At 38.1% G+C, this 13,439-nt stretch overlaps 1 protein-coding gene across 5 annotated transcripts in view; it reads right to left on the reverse strand.

Annotated features, from left to right (window-relative positions):
• UBE2E3 (ubiquitin conjugating enzyme E2 E3) overlaps window positions 1-12,684 on the reverse strand; it is a 96,862-nt gene extending 84,178 nt beyond the window's left edge. The window contains exons 1-4 of one of the 5 annotated variants that reach the window (XM_066281098.1): window positions 12,491-12,684; window positions 12,054-12,085; window positions 10,799-11,017; window positions 8,943-8,993 (exon numbers count right to left, since the gene is read on the reverse strand). In XM_066281098.1, the coding sequence (XP_066137195.1) occupies window positions 8,943-8,993; window positions 10,799-10,992 (245 nt within the window). In that variant the 5' untranslated portion in view covers window positions 10,993-11,017; window positions 12,054-12,085; window positions 12,491-12,684. Of the gene's footprint in view, window positions 1-8,942; window positions 8,994-10,798; window positions 11,018-11,456; window positions 11,596-11,645; window positions 11,828-12,053 lie in introns of those variants that run through there. The other 4 variants (XR_010731980.1, XM_066281095.1, XM_066281097.1 and 1 more) reach the window with 4 other exon arrangements.
• Window positions 12,685-13,439: the final 755 nt, after the last annotated feature.

Consider the following 13,439-nt stretch of genomic DNA (forward strand, 5'->3'; position numbering starts at 1 on the left):
TATTACCAGTACCCTTAGATACAATGAAACAAAAATAAAACCATAACGCCAAGGCCTTATGGTACCCTCTATATTTTGTTGTTGATTCTCTTTAAATTGAGAAGACTACAGAAAGCAATAGGAAGTTATAAAAAAATATGTAGTCACAATCTTCCACGATCGATTCTCTAAGGGGACCTTGGATAAATGGATTCTTGACCTACTAAAATTTAATGTGAAAAAATGATCCATTTGTAAAGGACCTATAAGATTGTAAATGGCAAAACGAACTACAAATAACCACCCTCAGAAAGGGAATGAATGTTTATAAAAAGTGAAAGGCATGGATGTAACAGGAGGATCATCATGATGATTTATAAGTAAAGGAAAATAAAATAAAAAGGTAACAAAATTCATGTTTCCCTAGGCCTTTCATTGAGACCAAAACATGTGGAGCTATACTCCCAAAAGCAATTTCAGACTAGAGATGTCTTTATTTTCCCCAGACAAGCAAGAAGTTAAACAGAATGACAAAGTGTATTTGCTCTGGGACAGTGAAGCAGCAAAGAAACTTTGGAGAGGCACAAATGTTCCAAATCCCTCCAAAATAGACAAACTAAACCTCAGACAATGAATAAACGCAGCACTATTGCAATTTCTTTCAAACTATTGTTTGTTGCCAATAACCATAAAATTAAAACAATTATATATACCAAGGACCAAACAGAGGGTAACTGGGGTTTTAAAATTTTAAATAATCCTAGAAATTTGACCCTATGGCTGTTATTCCTAAAGTTAATTAATCACTTTCCAGTGACCATCCAAAACAGGCACTAAAAACAGGCTTATGCTGTTTATTATTTATATACCCTTTTAAAAAAAAACCATGAAATGTTAACTGAGAGGTAAATCTCAAAGCTTTAGAATTTAACTTTATATTGCACTGAGACAAGATGCAAGGCATAGAATAATTTATAAAACTCATTTTCATTAATCTAAAATATATAAAACTAGCAGGTCATCCAGAAAAACATTTTTCATGTAAACCAGCTCCTCTTCCAAGAGACTAAGAAAAATAAGTGAATCCCATATTAATATCTAGAATTACTTTTTTGTACAAATTCACAAGTTTAGGGAAAACAGTAAACTATGAACCTATATAAAAAAAGACAAAATTAAGAGAAAGCTAATACAAAGCCAAATTTCTATAAAAAAAATCAGAACTGGTAGTAGTATTAAAAAATAGTAAGTATACATGTTGCTAAGAAATCAGCATTAAAATTCTGACAAAATCCTACATGATTGGGGCTTTTCTCTATAAAGCTTAAAATTCTTATCTGCAGAGATTCTTTTTTTCAAACTTCAAATTCATAAACCTGGACTGCTTCACAATACCCCAGAGGAAAAAGCAGAGGTAGATGTAAAGCTATTCCTTAGCCCACAGAAAAGCCATACACAAAGAACTACAAGCTGAGAACAAAGATTTACTTGCCTTTTCCACTATGTTCCTATTTAATCCCTTAACTGTCTTCCTTACAAGGAGAGAGAATAGGGCAAGAAGGCTATCAAGCTGGGGAATGCTCCCTGAAAAGAAAATGCTTCTAAATAATTTTAAAATAAGAAGAGCTTAGAACCCCCAAGCCAAGAAGGAAGCTTAGTTTTCTTTAACTCACTATACAGGCCAAGTTATACAAACCATACAGAAACAGTATTTTGGATCCTTCAAGGAGACTATAAACAAACACATGAGATATATTTACTTACACTAAGCATGCACACCCAGACCCATAATCAACTGAATCATTTTTACCCGATTTCTCAAGCAGCACTTCACAAAAGCAAAAGCGCTTCCTTTCGTGTCAAAAGCAAGCCTAGATTTCTGCCTTGGATCTGCTGTGTACACGACATACATGACATTTGGCAGTTTTCTTAACAACTCTCAGATTCAGTTTTGAAATCTTAACAAGAAGGACACTTATTTCATAGGGCTGTTTTGTAAATTAAACAAGACAGTTTATTAATAGGTGCTATATACTATGGAATCTAGTACCGTGTCAGGCTGGGTGCTCAATTATGATACTTCCTCTTTGCACTTCCACAGTGACAGTGAAAGTCATCTATTCATAGAAATATATACTCTTTGTGGAAGAGAAACTGAGTTCTCACTGAATCCCTATATGCCCCTCACGTTTTCCAGCCACCCTGCAGTTAGCGTAGGCCATGCGATGAATTCACGTCTTACTTCCAGACCAAAGCACTTAAAAGCTGGCACATGACCCTGGCTGTCATACACAAGCAGCACAGATCCGAGGCAACATACGTGAGAACTACCCAGAAGAGTTCCTGGACTACAGTGGATTTCATATGTGCAAGAGATATAAAGCTTCATATGTCTATACATTATAAGCCTTCTAAGTTTGTTAATGCAACATAGCAAAATTTAGTGCACCCTTTTATAGCCAAATTGCCTCAAATGCTGCAAAACAAAAATGTATACAAAAAAAGGCACATCCTGTGTTTAAATATTAAAGAATATCTCCGTTCTGTATAGCTAGAAAAAACTAAAAGACAATATTTGATAGCAAAGTGGAAAAGTAATCCAATATATACAGAATAACTTTAAAGGAAACGGATACTTATAGTTTCTCCTTAAGAGGAAAAAAAACCTACAACCAAAAGTCTACATTTTTTCTAGTTAAGCATCCAAATTTTACAACAAAAAGCAATGGTCCCAAAATAACAACTGAGAAACTGAAAACGTCTATTAGGAAACAGGTAAAAGAAAAGAAAGCAGAGCAAGACTTTAAAACACCCTTTTATCATGAGTGAAATAGTTGTAGTCACTTATCATTGTAACAGAATTAGTATAAGGATACAACAGCTTAGGCACAATTCTGAAATCACAAAAGCTCTGGGGGAAAAAATCAAATTAAAAAAAATAAGTTTGAAGCAAAATATTTTGAAAAATAACACCAAACTCCAGCTAACATGAAATTATTTGTAGTCTCTATCACACCTAGTATGAATAATCACACATTTTTGGTATAGAAACATGAATATGTTTGATTAGGGAGTGTTTCCCCAGATCCTGCTGGGGGTGTTATATACAATACAAAACGCACAGTATATTCCCGTTCCAAAATCTGAAAAATTCATCATTCTGAAACAACCTGGCCCCAAGGGTTTGAAATAAAGATCGGTGACTTTATAACAAAAATAGAAACAAATCATTTCTTTATTTTCTTAATGATAAAAAAAGAAACAAATGAAATGTAAAACTGAATTTTGATGATTTTTCCAATGGTATTTCTCCTTGATTCCATTCAATACTCCTAGTACACCACAGACACAATCAGCCTAAAGTTAGATCATGTAGGAGTATAATTAGCTAGAAGACAAAAAAGAAATAAAAACACTACGTAAGCATTTCTGGCCTCAATAGACCAAAACTTTGCAGGTACTCAGGTAGCCATTTCTATGAGGTCACATTAAAAACATCTATACATATATATCAGATAATAAGGTATAAACTATAGCACAAGAGCAGTGGGAGGTGGGCACACCAGCTCTGAGGAAGGTATAGAAGAATATATATTAGGAAGGCATCAATAATAAGATAGGAAAATGGTAAATAGCAAACAATGCAAAGATTCAGGAGGCCAATGTAATAGAATATCTACAGCAGAATTCTCAACCTCAGCACTACCCATATTTTACTGCAGAGAATTCTGTTAAGGTAAGTTGTCCTAGGTACTGTAGAGTATTTAGCAGCATCCTTGACCTCTCTACTCACTAAAGGTCAGCAGTGGACCCCTTATTTTCTCAGTTGTGAAAAGCAAAAAAGTCTCCAAGAAATTGGCAGAAGATAGACAAGTAAAAAATTATATAGCACACAGCAATAATAGCGTATTATGTACTTACAATGTATTATACACTATGTCTTGAAGTAACTATTAGCTTACCGAAAAATAAAATATTTAATATTATCAGTAATGTCAAAGTGTCAAGAAAAATCCTCATAATTCTTGAGGTCTACACTGATGGCAAAATTTAATTAATAATAAAATAATAAGAATTATCCATTGGTAGATGATCACAGGAGGATAGGATAGAAAATACTTTAACTGAAAGTAGTTCTATATCTGTTTAACAAACCCAAATGCCAATTACAATTTAATTTTTATACAAAGGGAGTTTCAGGATTTTTGAAAAGTCAAAAATAAAAGAACTGAATGATTCGTGAGATACAATTCAGTTTTATAAAATAGAGCGCATTCACATAGCACACACTAATATAAACAATGCTGACAATTAAATGTGTAAATAAAAAAAAAAGCAATCTATATCTGCAGGAGGCTTTACAATCCAGTAGTACTGAGCAAGCAAACAACAAGCTACGTAGATATCACATGGTTTGATCGTGACCTGCCTTCACACACAATTAGAAAAAGCTTCCAAACCTCTCCTTATATCATAGAGAAGAAGACTGTGTTTAAGATAACTGGTAAACTAGATCAATTTAGCATCTATTTTACAAATACCGATAATAATCTTATTCTCAGTAAAACTGCAAATTCTTATAATGAAGTATGTAAAAGGTAACAACCATCATCCGTATTTTAAAATTTTCCATTATAATTTCCTGGACAGTCAAAGCATTCTCTACTGAACCAAATATCATTAAACTTAAGTAAATTCCTTTAAAGAGGATATAGTATTTGTTCATCTTGGCCAATATTCTTACGTTTTTCTATTTACTCCAATTCCAAGCACTTGCTTTTACTAACATCAAATAAAAAACTCCTTGCTATGTTCTTGATAAATACGTGCTTAACTAATTAAAATAAAATTATTTCTTTCTAAGGTAGGATGCCAATGTGCTGAAGAAAATGCAAGCAAGAGCGAGGGCAAGCCACAGAACTGTCTCTCTCACTTTAATCATGCCCTGACCACTTTATTGTCCCAATTTACACTGTTACAAAATTAAAACAAATTAACTCATCTGATCCCCACAACAAAACTGTAAAGGGGTTATCACTTTGATCCCCAATTTACAAACAAGGAAACTGAAAGAACTATTCCACATAACTTATCTAAGGTAACGTAGCTAGTAAGTACCAGAGCAGTGATATGCATCCAGGAGGTCCAACTCTAGTACCAATGCTTTTCAGACCTTAATGTACATACAATTCACCTGGAAATCTTGTTGAGATTCAGAGTCAGTACTTCTGCAGTGGAGGGAGGCATGATTCTGCATTTCTAATAATCTCACCTATGATGTGGATGCTGCCCGTCTGAGGATCACTCTTTGAGCAGCAGAGTTCTAGCCTATCCCTGAAAATGGTGAAAAGTGGTAATCATCCTCAAAAGGTGGTTGAGTTTCTCCACAGAGGCTTATGACTAAATCATGGGTTGCCAACTTCTGGTTTAGAACTTAATTGCTTCTTTTATTAATTATGGTTAAAAATAAAGTTAAAAAACTGTGCAAGTATTATAGCACCTCCTTTCAGGTTTCACACTGTAAACATATTAATAGTATAACTGGGTACTGCAACACTTCCTTCCAATGAACCTTTCCCACATCTAAGAACTATTTACAAATGTCCCTGACTATCTACTTTAACATAGATTCAATCTACTTTAACATAGATTCAATCTGAACATATAAAAGAATATTTTAAGAAGGTATATTTGCACTTGCTCAAATGTGGAAAGAATTGGAGGCTGAGTTAAAAATGCAGCATCTTTCTATATTTTTGTCGCCTGTACAAGTGGTAACTGAGAGGACAAGAATACACTTCAGGAAAAGGTGGAACATAAATGCCAGAATAACATCTCACTCAACAAGTCCAGTCAGTAACTGTCTCTAAAAACAGATAAAGGAATGTCCATAACACAATTCCCTTCATTCTCACCAAGTATTTATACCCTAATCCAGATTATAGTATGTAAAGAATATAAATTGAAGCCACAAAATATTATGCCTATGATGAGGATGCTTTGGCCTAAGACATTTCAATACCTAAAAATTGAAACGCCATCAAATCACTGAAAATAACATTTTATCAAACTCTTATCAGGAAAAGAAATACCAATACTATTAAAATATATTCAAACAAGTTTAAGGCCACACATGTAATTCAACAATTAAGACTACCCTAAGATCACCCTGGATATATACAATATTAGACATAACTACATAATAACTTAAGAAAATTTTATTAATTAAACATAGAAAAGGATTGAAGAGAAATCTTAATCTAGTCTGAATAATTTTGGTTTTGCTGAGTTTTCTTATATTTCATTCAACTTTTTCCTAAACATACACAGATATACTTTCATTTCTTCCCTGAGGAACAATTAAATGTCACACAGTGTGACAAGGTTATAAAAATCATATTCAAAACTATAATGGAATTCTAATTAAGTACACATGAAAATCAAAAGAATTAGGTTTCATCGATTTCAAACAATATGAATTCACATATTCTAGAATTTATTAATAAACTGCATAATTACCATAAAGCTAAAACTCTCACTGATGCAGCCACGAATTACAAGAACAGCAGAATCTGTCACATACCTGACATGAGTAAAAATACAAACTTGGACTTAACTGTCAAAAATCCTAAAATGCCTCCACTAAACACTCAATATTCCGGATGAGGACTAGATATTCCCATCCAAAAGAATCTGAAGACACATAAAACACACAAAAGTATCTGGATATTTTACATGTCAGGCATATGGAAGACTGTCCCCAAACTAATAAGAAACAAATTCTCCCAGTCCCCTACTAAGATTCTTATTTTCTGCTTTTTCCTTAATCACTCATACAGTCACAAAGAGACGCATATATCAAAAGAACTAAAGAACTGAAAATGTCAACTGCAATAGTTGACAGTAAACATAAGTTGTGATAAGGGAAAATAGCGATGATGTATTCCATGTTATGGTTCGCAAGCAAGCCCAAGGGTTTGCTATTTCACTAGTCTTATCATTAAATGTGAAGCATTATTTCATGGACTGAAGTGAAATCTAGTATACAAAGAGAAAAATGAGAACAAGCTAACTTTCCATCTCCTAGAAAGAGTCTACTTCCTCTAAAATAATCCTCAGTGACCTTGTGGAACAATTCCTAGGTTAAACTGTACAGTGTAGTTCTTCAACAACTTCAATGCTATGCTACTACTCTAACGGCATTCAACACATATAAACTGGGTTCTCTAGATTTATACGTTTGGACCATTTGCAGAAAATCAACAGAAATCTTTAAAAATGTTTGACCTTACATGCAATTTTAAAATATTTAAGAGTTTTGAAATGAAAGCTCTTTACATCTTTATAATATAGGAAATATCAAAATACACTCTGCAAAGTTAAGTGTTTCTTCAGAGAGCAAATTTAACTTGACCTCCTCCCAAAAGGCTACAGAGTTGAGATACCATTTAAAAGCCTGAAAATATATACTGTAATTTATTTATTCTCTAAAGCAGTGCTGTTCAAGAGAAATATAAAGCAAGCCACATAGGTCATTTTAAACTTTCTCATAACCACATTAAAATGGTAAAAAATAAAAGTGACATTTTAAATCGTATTTTATATAACCCATATAACAAAACTATTATCATTTCAACATGTAATAAAAATCTTTTTAAATCAGTAAGATTATCCTACATTCTTTTCTTTATACTAAGTTTTCAAAATCTGATGTGTATTTCATACAGAGCATATATCATTTTGGACTAAACTGAAGTGGTCAATAGCCCCAAAGCGGCTAGTGGCTACATCACTGGACAGTGCAGAGCAGCTCGTATGCAATATATTCAGATCTGACATACCATTATCTGTTTAAAATTAGTTTACAATCATGTTTCCTTTTGGAACTGAATGGCTGATTATAAATATGAGCAAAACTGTTAATTCACTGGATAAATCACAATCAAATCACCTTATCTGAGAATCTGGTTAACGCATATAGTAGGAAGTAATTGGACGATACTCTATCTCAAATAGACTTCAGAGATAGTCCTCATCACAAGTGAACACAAATCACAGCAAAAATACAGGTAAAAGATAACATTTTCATAACACTGCCTTATGTCTAACAGCCACTTTCATTCTTAAGCAAGTATCTCTATGCAAGTTATTTATAGGACTTTTTCTAAGTTCAATGAATTCTGGAAACCATAAAATCACTGTTGAAAAACCGAGCACTAAGAAGATGAACTGAAAAAAAATCTTTCAAGGAAAAAAATTATCAACCAGTTTTTCTAATGTATCTTCTACCAACCAAGAATCTTAAATGATTCTACGTTTCCCTGAAATGAATTCCTTCCACAAATTCCAATTCATTTACTGCTTCTCACACACATATTATAAGTATCTAAATTACTAAGAATTTTCCCAAGTAATGAGGATATCTGATTAAAATGTAAATAATTCTCACAATGCATTCTCTAGAAAGCAACTAAAAGCATTAGTTTAGTACATAAAATTTGTCCTTCAGGCAAGTTACTGAATTAATCAAACAGAAACAACTATACTCTTGTTTACTTCATTTACATTTTCTATCATAGTCAGCAATTTCTTAATTCAGAAGGTCACTTCAGATTGCACACAAGCAGTAACTTTAAAACTTAACAAAATTTTAGAAGTTTCTGCACTATATAGAAGTCTCTGAATAAACACTACAGAAATATTACAACAGAACAAAAATCAGCACCATTCACAAAAATCTCAGTAAAAAGCACAAAATCAGTACAACCATACGTCCAAAATGTAAACATATGCTAGTATTTTTTCCCCCAATTTATTTAATTTACCCTAGAAAATGTTTATTTAATCCACTTGCAAAGCTGAAAAGAAGCAAATACAGCCTCTTCAGCAGCACACACATCCAAGGACGATACATTAGTCTCTTCATATTTTTGGAAATTAAATCAACAAAATTCGTTTCTTACCTGCAGTTAGGAGGAGGATCAAGGGTTATTTCAGCTAGCTCCTTCTGAATTCTGTTAGTAAAATGAGAACAGACAAAAAGGATTTGAGATAGTCTCCAGAATAACGGGGAATTACACTGCCCTCTACCACCATGCAGTTAAATGCAAGGCTGGCTTTGCCTTCAGTAATGCTAACATGGCTGCTTCCTCTTTGTTCTCAGAGGCATAACCCAAATCCCTTAACAGAAACTTTGCAGCTTCTTTTCTCACTTGCTACTGTAAATAAGGAAGACATTTACACCTGTTTTGAGAAATAGTCCTCCACTAGCACTCAGAAAAGGATAGAAAATCTGTTTTAAAACACTTTTTACCAAAGAAATTCTCTTTTCAAGCTTATATGCAAATGAGACAAGAAGGGAGGAGGGAAAGCACTAGAATATTTGACAATGACTTCAAGTCACTTTTACCAAGGAAAGAATTAACAAGCTACTGCACTTACACACGAATAGTTCTGACAATATTTTATCTGTAAAAAGAAGTTTAAAATTTACAAATGTCTTTCCCAGTGAAAAACTTCCAAAGGACTCTGGCATTATTTAACCATATCTGTTTCCCCTGATCTTAAGTACAGCACTTAAATGTAATAAATTTTAGAGAAAGGAGATAATAAGATATACTATATAGCTCTGAGTAAAGGGGGGGGGGAGAAGCAATTATTGATTTTATTCAAATGTAAAATGCTTTCAAAACTTAAGATGTTTATAATGTTCCTCAAGAAGACTACAACAAATTGACAAAGATGGCAAATTATTCCAAAGACTGCTGTTATTTATTAAAATATTTAGAAGTTATTAACTTGATTATTGATACACAGAGATGAAAACCCATAGAAATATAAGAGTACTCAGAATTGCTCAAAATGCCAATATCCGATCAGTTTTTACATTTTATTTTTCCTTTGGTTGTAATCAATAAAAATCAACAAAATGTCAACACTAATACTGTGGGTGCACTTGATATATAATTACTACAATTCATGGATATTCCACTACTGACACTGACGGAGTCCCAGTTGACAGAACATTATTTTCACCATCACAGATAATAAAAATCAACAGGAAACAAATGATCTTTCACTTATACCCAACAAAACATGTTTGTATTGCTGTTGAGTATTAAAGTGTCAAGCATATCCACAAGTTTCAGCCGGAAAAGGAACAAGGACAATGAAAGTTTTCAATCACCAAGTGCCACCTAAAATTGTAAATGGCTAATTACCAGTTTTGCCCTCACAGGAATTCAGAGGTATAACCATCATTTAATTACAAAAATTAATATGTGGGATGCAGGACTTAAAGTCACGTTTGGAAAGCTAAAGGCAGACTTAAGGTAAAGTTTTTAATCTGCTTCCAAATATAGCAAAGACCTTGAATTTACAAATTTTCTAGCAAACATGATTGTTTCTGATCATTCACTTTCATGAACAGAGACACTGTTGGTCTCTAGAAGTGTCAGATTCAATGAAGAAGAGGGTGACTCATAAAAAGGGACATCCTCAACATACCAGCTCATTTGGGTTCACCAAATTCTCCTTGCAAACTCCCTAAACAATCTGTCAGAATGTTAGTCCAACCTCTCTACTCAAAGACACTCTGACTTAAGTTACTTGAAGTTACTGAAGTACAGAATAAGTTCGCTTAAAAGAATAATTCTAGGGAGGTGGCTATATACCACAGGAAGAAGGACAACTCATTCAGGTACAAATGAATTGCCCACGAAGTATATAGTGAACAACTGCTACTGACGTAAAAATCAACAAAAGTGTCCAACTATTTGGAAGACAACCTAACAGTGTGCTTAATCCTTTGCCACATTACCTTTTAGCACTAGTGGATAACTTAGCAGTGGTTTTGCTAGAGAGTTTGGTGTTTTTCTTCTGCTGAGTGGCGGAAGGTTTTCTTTCTTCTTGTTCTTCAGGCTCTGGAGCGGCCGGGTCTCTCTGGTCTGCATCTGAACTCCCACTGCTGGTGCTGGGGCTCTCATCATCGGACCTCTGCCTATCGCTGGACATCTTGATGAAGTGATTCCTTGGGAAACTTTTTAAAAGAAAGGGGGGGAAGAAAGAAAATGTTAAGTCTAAGAAAGTAGTTAACAGCATGTTCTCTTAATATTCACCTAAAACCGTATTTTAATGAAAACACTGGGAAAGTGTTCACACTTAGCACATCGTACAGCAAGGTTACAGGGGAGGTGATGTGTCTCCCAACACCAGCGTTCAGGGATTTACCGAACTCAAGTTAGAAAACCCACTCACATTTTTTTTTCCATCCCTAGGACAATCTATCAATTGTCTACTTTCTCAGAAGGCATGAAACAGATTTGCCAGGGAACTTAGGCAGCGAGCATTAATAACATATGACACACTGTAAATAACAGATCTCGCTGAAAAATGTCAAAAAGTCACTAATAACGTCTAAATATTTACACACTGACATTGGTCAAAGCTACCAAATTCTTTCCGAAAGGAAAACATACCCTGTTAATCGCCCATATGCTTATTTAAGGTGGCAATTCCTCCTCTGTGCACGTAAGCCTTTAAAGACAACATTTAGGAATTTAAAAATCAACTAACAAGCTGCTCTAGCCGTTTCCACGGCCAGGAGCGAAGATTCACCCGGCCAAGACTAAGCTGCCACCCTGGGAAAAGCAGAATCCAAATTGCACCTTCTGCAAAGCTCCCAATGCCATCAAGGTTCCTTGCTCAATTTTTACAGCACGGACCGACATTTTGTTCAGAATAACGAAAAAATATATATATAACAGAAAAAACAAACAAACAAACAAAGCCGCAAGAAGTGCAACAAATTTCCGCGCCCGCAGAGGCGAGCCGCGGCCGGAGGCGGCGGCCACGCAGCTCCGCGGCCCTTTGTGGGGAGGGCCGCGCGGGGGCCGCGGGCAGCGCTCGCCGCGCCGGGCGCCAAGTGATGCGAGCAGCCCGGCCGGCCCCGCCGCGGCTCGCGGACACCGGCGGCGCGGGCGCCGGGCGCGAACAAAGCTGCCCGCCCCCACCCCCTCCCCCACCGCCGCCGCCCCGGCCGCCCCCCACGCGGCCCCCCGGCCCCGCCGCCTTACCTCGGCCGCCCGCCCGGCCCGCTCGCGCGCCGCTACGGTGTGGGGGAGGGAGAGAGAAAAAAACCCTTCCTTAAGGAAATGGAGGCAGCTGGGGGGGGGGGAAAGGGGGGGGAGGGAAAAAAAGAAGCCGAGGAGGCTCTGGCCGGGGAGTGTGGAACATTGAAAGTCGGAGGGGGCTGTGCAGTGCCGGGCTCCGGCCGGAGGGTGGCGCCGCCCAGCGCCTTCGGAAAAAAAGAGCGGGGGGGAGCTCGGCTGGGCGAGGGCGCGAGCTCCCGGCGAGGCGGAGGAGACGCGGGAGACCCCCGCGCGCTGTGGCCTCCCGCCGCCGCCGCCGCCGCCGCCCGACTCGGCTCCTCCCGGCCGCGCAGTCAGCAAGTTCCGAGGCGAGCGCGGGGGGAGGGGCGGGCGCGGCGGCGGCGCGCGTTCTCGCTGCTTGCCTGGCGGAGGGGCGCGCGCCGCCGGCGCTCGGCGGGCGCGAGCTGTTCCCGGGAGCTCCCGCGCGCTCTCTCCGCGCCTCCCTTCACCCGGGGGGCGCACGCGTCCGCCCGCGCGCGGCCAGGACAAAGAGCGCGGCGGGGACCCGGCGGGCTGGCCCCTGCCGCCCTTGGCCGCGGAGCCAGTGCCTGAGAGGGCGGGGGAACGGGCGCTGTCTCGCGGGGCTGCTGTGCCGCGGGGTGGCTTCCGGCCTGAGCCCGCCTCCGGAGCGAGGCTGCCCATTGGACTACCCGCCCCGCAGGCTGGGGCTGGGGCTGCCTTCTGGGCGGGCGGACCGAGGTCATCCCCGGGACTGGCCACATACCCTCTGCCTGCGCAAGGGTCCTGAAATCATGGTGGGGAGTTCCCAGCTGTCCTAGAGGACTGGAAACTAATACGTGTCCTTGAGGGGGCCAGGCGCGCAGGTGGAGGAAAGCTGCCTTTTGCCCCTCGTGGGAGTTAAAAGGGCAAGATGGGGTCATGGGCATTGAGGGAGGAAAAAAGGGATTCTAGATTATGGGACCTGCCTCTGCTTCTCTTTAGCCCTCAGGCAGTTCTTCGGATACTTTGCAAACTTAAAATTACAAAACAATTTTTTAAATGTCCCGTTCAAGATTGTTTAATGTGAAGGAGAGGAGTTAGGAACTTAAACCTGACAGTTTTGACTGTGGGGCTATTCTGACATGCATGCTAGATACCAGTTCTGGAAAGAAGCTCCAATTTATATTTGGTCAGAATGTACACACTGATGACGATAATGAAGGTTAGTGGTCTAGCATTCTTTCTTGCAGATTCCAGGGCAGGTTTTGCCCCAGGCTATATACTAGCCAGAAGTATAAAAACTTCCTGTTTGTAGCCCAGCCTTCTACCAACTACAGTACTGAGAACTTGCTCCAGTGATGGAGCCTCAAA

This window comes from Saccopteryx bilineata, chromosome 5, assembly GCF_036850765.1.
Source record: "Saccopteryx bilineata isolate mSacBil1 chromosome 5, mSacBil1_pri_phased_curated, whole genome shotgun sequence".
In the NCBI taxonomy this organism is placed as follows: domain Eukaryota; kingdom Metazoa; phylum Chordata; class Mammalia; order Chiroptera; family Emballonuridae; genus Saccopteryx; species Saccopteryx bilineata.